A 13038-nucleotide genomic window follows, 5' to 3' on the forward strand; every position below is an offset into this window, starting at 1 on the left:
GATTTTTTTTTTTTAAATTTTGCATAAGAATGTTATAAATATTCTTCTTATACCTGATTAGATGTACTTGAATTACAATTATGTTGTTTGAAATTCAGTTTTACGAAAACTTTAATAGATGACTGTTAGATTGTAAACCTTTTGCCCATTGCATGAATGTCGTAATGTATTTTTTTTTTTTATCATGCTGTTAATAATGTAAGTGGCAAATTAACATTTTCTGTTTTTGCTTGCTAGTGCACAAGTTAAAGAAAGGAATGCATGTTACTGTTATTAGTTTTATGATCTGTTCTGTTCAGTTTGGAATAGTCTGTATGCAAATAGGTGAACATATAAATCTCATATTCGTTCTATTTTTTGACACTTTAACTATCAGAAACTGGAATTACTTTTCTACTTTGAATCTTGGAACACTCGTTTAATATAAGTTGTCTGATGCTTAATGAAGTGATGTGAGTTAACACATTTTTTTTTTTAGTTTCAAATGTGCAGGAGCGTGAAAAGTATTGAAATTGTAGTTTTTGAAACTGTTACACAAAGAGCGTGATATGAAGCAAAAGGATTGCAGTTATTTGTGTTGAAGAAGAAAGTTCGTACTTTATTTCATAACAAACACTGCACGCTTTTCTTCAGTTGTATCGGACGAAAAAGTGCCTTTACATCAGGAATATAGCAATTGAAGGAGTATTTATGGACCTCCTTAACTCCGGATTAACTCTTGTTCCTCACAAGTACACGGCATATTTTAGAGTTTGAGCTCAGCTTTCGATTAGAATGTTTCACTAGTTCAATATTTGTTAATTGACTTAATCGGTTCATTAATGTATCATGTATAATTAATTAAACAACAGGTACTCACCTTGTATCGAAAGAAAAGATAAATTCGTCTTACCGTGTACACCCGTGTAAAGGCCCTCACCTTTTCCCCCAATTTTGTTTTCAAATTTCAAAGGTGGGGCTGTTACACGAGCCTTTCAAATCAGCTCATTCTTGGAGCCACAAAGTTGATCAAGTAAAAGGGTATTACGTAAGCATTTCTTTATTTCTTAGGAGGTGGAGGTAGTGTTAACAATAACATACGGATTTCAACATACTGCATATAAGGGGCAATGTGTATATCTATACGTAGAGAGAGAATTGCCAGGGAGCATCCTGAGCATCCTACCCCTTCGTACACTGATTCATTCCTCAGTACACTATGTAATTCTCCTTTATTTAATAATTTAATACTATCCCTACCAGATTAACTCGAATTACGAGGGCAAGTCAAAAATTATCCACACTTTTCATTCTACACTTTATTTACATGAAGCTAGGGTATACTATGTACATCATTTTTGTACGTTATCTCCCTCCTTATCAATGCATTTGGCCCAACGGTCAACGAGCTTACGTATCCTTCCAAATAAAAGGTTTTCGGTTGGTCGTGAAGCCACTTTTGCACCGCATTTTGCACGTCTAAATCTGAGACAAATCGGTGATCACGCAAAGCATATTTGAGTGGCCCAAACAAGTGAAAGTCAGATGGAGCTAGGTCTGGGCTGTAGGGAGGGTGTTCCAGTAACTCAAATTTCATCTTGTTGATGGTTTCAATAGTGTGATGAGCCGTGTGTGGCCGTGCATTGTCATGCAACAACAAAACTCTCTTCGACAAAAAACTCGGCGATTGTTGCGAATTGCCGGCTTCAGGTTCTTTTCCAACATTTCACTATAACTCGCCCTATTGATCGGCTTTCCCTTTTCCATGAACTCTGCCATTATGAGTCCCTGTGAGTCCCAAAACACTTTCCTGCGGAGGCTCGGTCTTGAATTTTTTCTGCGTCGGAGATCCAGGATCTTTCCACTGGTGCTTTGATTGTGGCTCATTGTGATGAAGCCATGTTTCATCGCCGGTGACTATTCTGCTTTAAAATGCATCAACTCCGTTGTTGAAGCGAGTGATTGAGCGTTGACAGACTCTAACACGAGTGAGCTTGTGTTCTGCAGCAAGCTTTTTTGGTACCCACCATGCACAGACTTGATGAAAACCGAGCTCGTCGTGGATGATTTGATGGGCAGAGTTATGACTGATGTTCAAAGCAGATGCTACCTCATCGATAGTGATTCGCCTGTTCGCCAGAACCATCTCTCGAGCTTGTTGAATGTTGTCATCTGTAGTGGAGGTTGATTGCCATCCTGCTTCTTCTTCATGCGTTACGCTTGTTCGACTACTTTTAAACTTCTCAAGCCACGAAAACACAGTTTTACGTGATCGTGCACTTCTCCCATATTGCGATGATAGTCTGCGATGAATGTCTGATCCTTTGACGCCCCCCGACCAGAGGAATCGGATCACTGCTCGTTGTTCCTCTTTGGTGCAAACTTCTAATGGAGCAGTCATGATATATCTGCAACGGAAGGAAGAAAAATGGAGGAATTAAGATCACACTTTCACAGTATTACCACAACAGTATAACAATAAAATATGCGAAGATAGAAGACAAAGTGCGCAATGTAAGAAAAGTTATGACAAAAATGTAGATAATTTTTGACTCACCCTCGTAATAATTTAAATAGTCATCTGAAAATGTATTTAAATTTTAAAAAAATGTATTGAACCCTCCAAATTTTAATGGAGATATTCCGAGCCTAAAACCTCTTTGTGCTCACCACTGATTAAATGCATGTTGAACTTTATTACGAAGTTGGTGCCTCAACTTGCGTCCACAAAACCTCTGCTGTGACAGGATAATTCAGTAAGTTTCAAAAGAGGAGATGCCTCCATGCTTACGATCCTATGGAACACTCACGTTCTAACAAGAAAGATTTTTTGTCAAAGAATAAGTTTCTTGCTTCTCGTTAATCCAAACATGGAATAAACGTTTTATAAACACCTTTATTTAATTGAAGGCATCAAAATGACAACCAGATAAAGACCAAAATACTAATATCACAGGAGACGTAGAAAATAAAACCAGATAAAAATATTAACTCAGTGAGAGTAATAACAAGGTAAAGACCAAAGAATACTTATGTGTATCCAATATAATTGCTACAACATGGTTGGAATTAAAGTGTAACTCTTAACTGTACAAGATACTTATAGCTAACAATAAAAAAATATTTATTTTTTATTATTACAGAACGTTATTACAGAAATACAAAAATGCAAATGGAGATATCTGTTTTTCACACTCACTGAAAATGTCTGCTATTCGTTCATATCTGTATCAATGTCACTTGTGTTATTTTCAATTTCTACACAATGAAGATTGGCATACCATCTTTTATAAATGTCTGGAACATATTTGGAACACAATTTATGCACATCCTGCAACTTCTTTGCGCTAATTGGAAGGGAGTTGTAAGCTCGAGGTGCATTGCTCAGGTTTACTTCACTAATGTCTGCAATCTTCTTGACTCCGATAAAACAATCATATTCTATTTCCGGAGAGTGTCCGTGGGATACGCAAATGTTTTGCTCTTTATACTGGAAAACCTTGTAAGTAGAGATTTTGAACACCTTGTCCGTATTCCTTATGTTCCTAACGAACCAAGGTGCCAAGAAATTATGGAAGTCCTTGAATTCCTTCGGTATATATTCATACTCTTTTTGGCGTCTGAGTTTTCCAATCTGTGCAAACTGTCTGTCACATAGGACAAACGAGTGTCCTCGTTCTGGATAGTGATGAACAATATTTTCAAATCTCTTAGTAGTAGCAAGTAAGGACAAATACTGGACAAAGTTACGTTTTTGTTTTGTCCTCCAGAGTTGTCTGTAAAAATGTACAGTGTGTTTCCACTAGGTTCCACGAAATTTTCAATGTAATGATTAAGGAAAGACAGAGTTTCATTTGCTCCCTTTTTTCCGACTGTTTCATCATGCATATACATTTTTGATGTTCCTGTCTTGGCAGAATAAATGCACTGGTTATAAATCCATATTTACCTATTGTAGAATATTTCTCCAACAGGTAGAACAGGGAGAGGGAAGTTCTGCTGATAGTCTAAACATAAAACATCGACTGATGGATCTTCCTGGGCTTTTTACTTTCAAGTCATCGTAGAATTTTTGTGCTTTTAACAAATGCACCTCTCATTCACACTGCAAGTTCATTTTATTCTCACCTATTGCACTATCTATTTTGACTTTTAATTCGTCACAAGTAGGACACACATCACTGCGAGGTTTAACAAAAGCTAAATTGAATATGGTGTTAACAACCACGCAATTTCGTATGAAATTCGTATGAAATTTGTGCTTTACATTTGATCCCTTCAGAAATATTATGGAAAATCTCTGGTTCATGTTTCTCCAAGTAAAGTTCATGTTTTTTTTTTTTTTTTTACAGTAAGGTCCGATTGTAAATATTCTCTCTGAGAATCTCTTCGAGAATAGTGTGGTTTCCTGGTAGGAAAAGATTTGATGTGGTCTATTACTTGACGCACAACATTCTCTGACTTTTTATTAACCTTGGAACCCTCAGATCTCCCTCTCATATCTATCGGAGACGTGCTACCGACCTTTTTGTATAAGACAAGCCTTTCAACCATACTTTTTTTGATGCCATGTAAACTACAAAAGCCACTCTTACAAATTTGGTGTTCTTTGCCGTCTACGTTTACGTAATGTTTAAATGATGCATTTCTCTTCTCTTGAATTACAAACTCTTTTTGTGATGGATTACCCCGTCTCTTTAATATGAGGTCAGGACGCCTTCGCTAGATCTCACATAATTGTATTAGCGCTGACAGGTATGCATCTTGCAATACTTTATCATTCAGATTATTAAAGTCTTGTAGTATCTTATCCTTTGCTGAACTGGAAAACTGTTAAGTGCACTTACTCTTACAAGAACAGGCTTTGGAAACACGCCCTGGCATCGGCTTTCCTCGCTTAGATATGTATGGTTTCCCGCTATTAAGATTACGTTTGCGAACGTTCTGCTTCCACTTTTCCACATTTCTCTTCCGTTTTCTTGTTTTTCGCTGTATATGTATCACATCACGATCATCACATTCACTTGGAATAAAATCTGGATTGGCGTCTGAATCGTTCACAAAACTATTGCTACTTAATTCCATCATAACGCAGTACTTGTGGCACGAGGACTACAATACTCGTGTTCGTCTGAAAGCAACTACGCACAAAATGTTAGTGCTAGCCAGGGTAGCCAGAACATATTTATTCAGAAACTGAGAATAAAAACCAGATACATCCAGTCTTTGTGTAGTTCATTGTCAACGTAAAAACGTGTAAGTTTAAAAGCCTTCTGGTGGGGGAATGGGTAAGCATACAACTCTTGTTTTCACACTCACTGATAAACCAGTGAACATAGATTTCGAATATATGAAAATCTCATTTTTAAGAAATTGGTCTTTATCTGGTTGTCATTTTCATGCCTTCAGGCATAAATTGAAAAAAACATACCTGTCCCCAGAAGCACACACTCAAGCCCCTGCCCTCATACCACACGATATCACTATCAGGCGGTCGTTTCTGTTCTTTTAAACTAGAGATGGGGCCTTTACACGAGCAGTTTGAAAATCAGAAATATGAGAGAAAGAATAGGATGGGGGCCGTTACACGAGCGTATAGTTTCGGCTTTTTCTTAGCCCTTTCTCAGCAATGTTTCCTCTGGTCTTTTTTTTAATCAGTTCGTCCCCAAAGAGGATTTTCTTAAAACTATTTGAAGAATGCAACATCATTCGAAAACCCTTTAAATTTGTAGTATCACAGCACTTTCCACTATAGAAATTTGTACTTGGATTTTGATTATTTTTTTTTTTTTAATAAATATATGAATGTCACTGTTAGAAACTAGGAAAGTTATTTTACAAGTATTTAAAAAAGTATGTTCTACTCTCTCAGCAATATGTCATGAATCGTATTTAAAAATAAAATCTTTACCACTTGTATAAGAATATTTTTTATTTATTTATTTTATTATTGTTTTATACAAAAAAGTATCTGTTATTTAACTTTCTAGTGGAAATGTTCGTTCTTCGTTTGGTAAGAAATGAGAGTAGGAGAGTTTGAATTCAGAGGAGCTTCGAACCTTCCCCCCCCCCCCTATCAAAAACTAACCCTGAATAACTTCACCAAAGTCGATATTAGAATCTAAAACGAAGTGTGGCTGTTACCTGCTTTCGTCCGGTAATCTTCTAATGCCAAAAACAAAATATGTTTGTTGGTCTATTTATTCTTAATCTGTGCTGTACAATAATCAATATCTGTTAAGTCAGTGGTGAACTATAAACTGCGTCAGTAACGTATGAAATATCTTCTCTCCAATCTTGTCCGTTCAATCCATCTGTTTGTTTTTACAGACTCAAAATTCTCTCAACTATCGCAACGATATGTGCCACTTCTAAAAGCACTTTGTACCAACTCCTATGTCCAACAGTCGAGAGCCATCTCAGTCGCTTTGTTGCATCCTTAAAGGCACATTATATGAAAATCTTGTGGTGGCTCCCGGATTGTTTCAGCAAGAAATAATAATAATAAACAATAACACCAACATCATCATATCGAACGCGCGTCTTAAATATAATGTGTGAAAAGGGAATCAAATGAGTTTTCGTTTCCCGATACGAAAGTGCATTGACATAATTGCCTGTATATCTAGTCAGTATTTAGAACTACGTGTTTTACAATAACAGCCTCATGACAATTTTATAACGTCAACATTCAGAGTCAAATTGCGATTTCAAAACTTCTGATGATAGTCGCCAGCGTTGTAATGCGAAAAAGATGGTGCCTCTCATTTCATCGTCTGAATTTCTGCTTTTTATCGTAACTTTGCCCTCACTCAAACGCAGGGTTGGCTGGTTTAAACCAAGAATCGAAAAATGTTTTTAAAATCTTAATGAACACATCTTGGTGGGTTATCACGTTTCACTCCCGTATATTATTGGTATTATATTCAGACCTAAATTCCCCATTCATTCCTCAGAGATTATACCACAAAAGCAACTTTTTTTTATGTAAGTTTATGGATGTTTCTTTTGTGATTTTTTTATAGTTTATTATTATTGTTATGCAACTGCAATCAAAGAAATATTCTAAATATTGTTTCGTTATAATAATGTTTACTGTTGATAAAATACATCGAAATGCCGTACTTTTTTTGGGGGGGGAAGGGGTCATACAAACCCCACGAGAGGCATTTATTGAAATCAGAATATCTTTGGTATCTGTTTATGTCTTAATGGGTCAGAGCCAAAGTAGACTCAAATAATTCTTATCTTTGTTCACTTTTCTTGCTAATATGCAAATTAAATCGTTGCATTCCTTTAACTTGGACTAATAAAAGTCGTAATGAACTAACTTTACTAAATTAGTTCTTCTGTACTCTACAGTATTTTGATATTGTTCATATGTAATTCTGTATAATGGTTTCACTTGTGCAACTGTTTATCTTTTTGTCCTTCTGAAATGACTCTTGACAATTATATTAACAAGTATGTAAAGATCAGTACAACGTATTTTTATCAGAAGTCCTTGGTGAGTGAGTCGGCATATGTATCGCATTTGTGGCCAATTAGTCCCGGTTTTGAGTTCAAGTGAAGGACAATTTCTCTCGAATGTAAACCGAGAAGCGGTTTGGACATCGCTTTAAACTTATGTGATCCGTTCCAGCATAACCCGGTTGTTGCATAATAACTCCAAGGCGAAACAAACTTATTTCTGTCCAAATGTGATATAAATACATAGAGCAAATTATTTAAACCAATTAAACCCTGGTTTAAAAAAAAAAAAAAAAAAAAAAAAAAAAAAAAAAAAAAAAAATTTCAATAAAAACTATGGTTTTTACCAACCCTGCTCAAACGTCTATCTTTCGCGCTCACCTTCCATAAATTTTTCATTTTATATACTAAATAGCATATACGGAAAGTTTTCCCCTTAAATCCCTAAGTAGCTCCGTATGAGCCTGGGGGGCCGCGGTGGCTCAGTGGTAGAGCGTTCACCTCTGGTGCTTAGGGTCCCGGGTTCGATCCCAGCCAAGTGAACTTTGTGGTGGACAAACACCGTGTGAGTGGGTTTCCTCGGGGTTCTCCCGTTTCCTCCCACTTTCTTCATTCCACCATTTCATTCATTACTCATCATCACCGTCTCCTTTAACCTAACCGGCATAAACGTGGAACGTAAAACTCAAAGATTTCATATTTTTTATTTTTCCGTATGAGCCTAATTAGCTCCATAATTAGTTCACTATGCCAGTTGATTTCCCACTCCTTATGTCTTCAAGTTGTTGATTCAAAAAATTTCTCAATAACCTAAATTCTTTGACTTCTTCACCCACCTGTTCCTATTTTAAAATATTCAGAGGCGTATTAAGAGTGGAAAGAGGAGCACTAACAGCATCATACGACGAGGGAATTTGGAGAATGCAATTTTTTGGATGAATTCAGGAGATATCATGTACTTCCAAATGCAAGATACTCATATGGCTCTTCTCTCCTACTGCAGTTCTTAAAAATAAAACTAACAGAATTGCACATAATTGTACATTTAATACATTTTATATTATTATAGTTGCTACACCATCAGACAATTCAAGTTTACATTTTTATGAGATGCTTCAAGAAGAGCTCGGTTATGGGCATCATCAATATTAGTACACCATTACACACATAATCTCGATACATTTTTTTTCCATCTACGTAAAACTTGAGTATTATATTATAGTAAGTACTTTCCTACAGTTCTGCATTATACCTATCGTATTTAAATGTCTTTCTAATGACATCTTTACATTTACTTAACTTATTAATATACGGTATTTGCTCATAATCCCTTAGTTTTTGAAGTTCTCTAGGAATACATATGAGACGAGACATATCTAAGTATCGTATCTCACCGTAAATGAAGTGAAATTCGAAACGCGAATGCTTTGTGGAATTTCAGACAAGACAATACAAATTCTTTTCTGGTTTCGAAAAACAATGTAATTTTTAAAATTATTTCTAAAGAAGTATTCACTCAGAGAGAGTTACCCGTCTTGGAACCAATACGAACATACTGTGTTACAAGAGTAGTAAATACCTAAATTAATAACCTTTACTTAACCCTTAACCTTAGTTAACCTTTCTAAATTAATATTTATTAATTATTTTGTAATAATAGTAACATGCAGATACATTATATAAACAGATAATGTTAATATTTAAAATATTATTGAACAGATTGGGTTGTTAAACATGCCCTTGATGCAATTTATTATACGCCACTGGTATACAGTACAGAGTGTGTATAGGCATGAAATTTCGTTTGCATGCAATATCCAAGTGTTGAGATGGATTAGTTGGTTGATTTGGAACTAAATGTCTCTTCAACATCGACGTTGTACGATCGCAATACAGGACACCAGTCACATGTTCGTGTATAACCGTCATGGAATCTCGTTCATGCTATGTAAATATGACCTATACATACACCCGCCTCCGTTGGTCTACACTGTTGACATGCACGAAGGCTTCAGCTTTTCATGGAGTTCCCATCAAACATGCACGTATCCATGAAATGGAATAAAAATTATTGTTCATCCTGACATGTAAAACTTCTAATCTTCTATCGTCCAATTCGCATGGAAACATAAGTCGGTATTTCTGAATCGGTTTACTCCAGGATTAACTGCTGGAATGTCTCATACGTGCGAGTGCTTGTTGTCATAGGAGGATATGTTTCCGAGTATACCATGATTATATTGGATTGTTAATTGCTCCATTGTAATACGCCTGAGATCCCGTACCAGTTGTTGAATATTTTGAATGCTACCCCCCCTCCCCCGACATGTAGCTGAGTGTCTGCGTCACTCATGATTTTCTCGTACCTTTACTGACCTGTCTTATCACTTATAGCTGGTCCACAGAATACACGGATTTCGTAATTTGCTCCAGGGTCGTTTCCTGGCTCTGGGGCTATTGCACCATGCACAACTCAAACCCTCCAGAAAAAAGTGTGATGGGTTAAGTCTGTCGGACTCGACGGACCTATCTTCCGAAGCACAAGACTTCAGGTCCTTTGCATTTAACAGTTATACCTAGTGGTCGAGGAGAGACTTCTAGCGAGTAGGTCCCTAGCAGTAATAAGCAATGTTGGTACCCGAGCGTTATAGGGTAAGCTCGCCTTCCCCTTGGAGTACAAGATTCCAAGTTACCGAGTCCCACGGCATAAGCACAGCCCAACAGAGACCGACCCAAGTCCGGGATCCTCGAGCTTCTCCGAGGGCATTTGGTATCCTGGCCCTGCCTACCTCAAACAGTTCACACTGTGCTGCGGTACCACATATGCAGCCAACTCACCCCCAGTAATCAGTCTTGTGCGATCTTGAACAATTTTGTCGACGATTCGTCACGTGTTCCTTGTGACACGAGTCTTCTTATGCATTCACCACGACGCTGCTCTCGAACACTCCACTACTCAAGTTGTTTAAGGGATCGAAGGAAGGTTGTAAACGCTTATTTTTGAAACAAGCTTAGCTCAGCTCAAACTCAAAGTGTAAAAAGTGAGTTAACTTATGTTCAGACTCCAGTATTTTAAAAGGACCGCGCAGAACTCACGCTCTATTTTTAGTTAAACTACGCTCGGCATCAGGAAATTACAAATAAAATTGTCTGATATAACTAAAATTGTCTGATGATATTTACAGTGGTTCAAACTGAGAACAGTCCGACATACAAATAGAAGTTTTTAGGGTAAAATATATCACTTTACAAGTAAAGAATAATATTTAAGGATCTTTTTCCTACAAGCAACAAATCTGTTAATTATAGCGATAATCAAAATCACTGACCATGCTGTTGCCGGTAGTTGAATCTTCTGTCAAATACTAGGTATATATATTCTTTAATTTCGAAATCTTGTTACAAGTCATCTGTCGTATTATTACGATTATAGAATTATGAGTGGTTAAACGTTTTAAGTTTGTTACCAGAGTTGCTGCCAGTGTTGTTGCAATGTCTTGGACAACAGTGCCTTCACCACGTGTTCTATCCAACTGCCAGACGCCAGCTTTTCGTAACCACACAATAGTTACGTAGCTGTTCACTCCGAGGGGATACACTGCGTCATCACGAAACACGTAATACTAAGATCGAATTCACTATTCGGAAGGTCGGCCTTTGGATTTGTTCCTAATACATATTAACTTTCTGGAGAAATTTGCGTTGATTTCGATTAAGTTTCGGGACTCATAATTTGGAAGAGGTGAAAGAAGCGATTTCATATCCATATATCACATTCTCTTTATATAAATTATTCAGATATCCCATACCAGAAATATGTAATATTTTCATATACTGGCTATTCTAAATTTGAACGGAACAAGTTGTAGGTTCTTTTATAAGCTGAAAAATCTTTTTATTTGATTAATTACCGTATTTTATTTAATTTTTAGTATCTACTAAAACAATTATTATATGCTTTTTCTTCATTATATGTGTTAGCTCTTTCTTTGCTTAATTGATAGAATTACCTTCTGTAGGATGTTTTTTTGTTATGAATCGCTTTTTTTGTATTTCTTGTTTAGATATGCTGTCCGCTGGCGCCCCTTTGACTTTCAACATATTAAAAGGTAAGGTAAGACTGGGGAAGTGAAATTGTGTCCGCATTACAGCGATTAGCGTTTTCACTTTAGCTACTTGTAAGAAATTTCTCAGCTAAATATCTACGCAAATTGTCAAATATGGTTATTTTAATTTATATTCACAGTTCATAATATCATATTATTTGTACAAGGCGCCCGAAAGCACAGTTCACAGCGGTAGTTGATTATTCAGTTGTAGACTGTAGTTACGTAAATATGTATGTTAACGAAAGTTTTCATTTTTCCGGTATATTTCATTTGGCGCGGAGAACGAGTTCGATTACCGGCTGTAGCTCATGTTCATTGGATCCTACATTAAGTGGCTTCGCGTAGCGTAGTCGCTAACACACTCGCTTTTGGTGCGAGCGGTCCCTGTTTCGATTCCCGGTGAAGACACTAGGTCAAAAAAGTGTAAAGGTTTTTTTAGACCAGCCATCCTGAGTGAAGTTTTCCTCATTCATAGCAGACAAATGCCGGGATGGTATTTAACAATGGGCCTAAGTCGCTTCCTTCCTCCCAATTTCCGATTGTTGAGGTACACCTTGTCTCAAAAAGGTTGAGCGCATTCTTTATTGGTGTTTTGAGGCAAAAATTTTCAAAGTCCAACTTCGGGTATCTTCGGGAAATAGTAAACCAGGTTCGAACCTCCAAGCCAGCCTTTGCAATCGGGAAAAAGTTTGCAGATGTGTTTTTCTTCTTTTAAATATAATAAGACTTGTTATCAAGTGTTGAAAAAAGCAACATTGATTGAAATACTTAATGACACAATATTTCGAAACTTTGCATTAATGTCAGCTAATCCTTGTTTTTGTCATTTAGCTCTCCATACGTAATGGAACATTTAGATATGTAAACGAATCTTTCCATATGTAAAAGAATGCTCAAAGTTAAGACATAGAACATAATTATCGCCTGAGTACTAAAATAATAGTCAAAGTAGAACAAAAACAGCGTTTTTAGTGGGTATGAATGTCATAATTTTCTTGAGAACCGTTATACATCGCTAAAAATACCTTAGCAAAAGTCCTTGTGTTAGCTCACTGGTAAGCTGTCGGATTTCAAATCATAAGGTTGTGAGTTCGAACCCCATCTGGGTCAATGCTCTTTTAAAAATTATATTTTCCGCAATGAATGAAAAATTATATAAAATAATGACATTAAATACATCAGTTGTATATATATAACATAATCATTGCAGAATGTAGTAATTATTATGTTTAAAATATAACATCTGAAATAGGTAGGTGTTCACAGTAGGTCTGTATTATATATATGAGAATGTTAAATACAAGTTAAGAAACTCGTTCACTAGCAATAAATAAATCATGTAGTGTATTTATTTGCAGCTATTTGCCATATAGAGGGTAATTCTCAACATTCATAATACAGCATGCCATTTATGTTCTTGAAAACTTATTCGATGCATAAACCGAGGGTTTAAACAGAGAATCCAAAGTCGCAACGCTCG

General features: G+C 36.3%; 1 protein-coding gene across 5 annotated transcripts in view; it reads left to right on the forward strand.

Annotated features, from left to right (window-relative positions):
• Positions 1-13038, forward strand: part of Bap111 (Brahma associated protein 111kD) — a 138140-nt gene that overhangs the window by 16340 nt on the left and 108762 nt on the right. For all 5 annotated transcript variants that reach the window (XM_081748927.1, XM_081748924.1, XM_081748926.1 and 2 more), the window contains exon 3: positions 11514-11558. In XM_081748927.1, coding sequence (XP_081605053.1) covers positions 11514-11558 — 45 coding nt within the window. The remainder of the gene's footprint in view (positions 1-11513; positions 11559-13038) is intronic.

This window comes from Thermobia domestica, chromosome 2 (assembly GCF_964235325.1).
Source record: "Thermobia domestica chromosome 2, izTheDome1.hap1.1, whole genome shotgun sequence".
Taxonomy (NCBI): Eukaryota; Metazoa; Arthropoda; class Insecta; order Zygentoma; family Lepismatidae; genus Thermobia; species Thermobia domestica.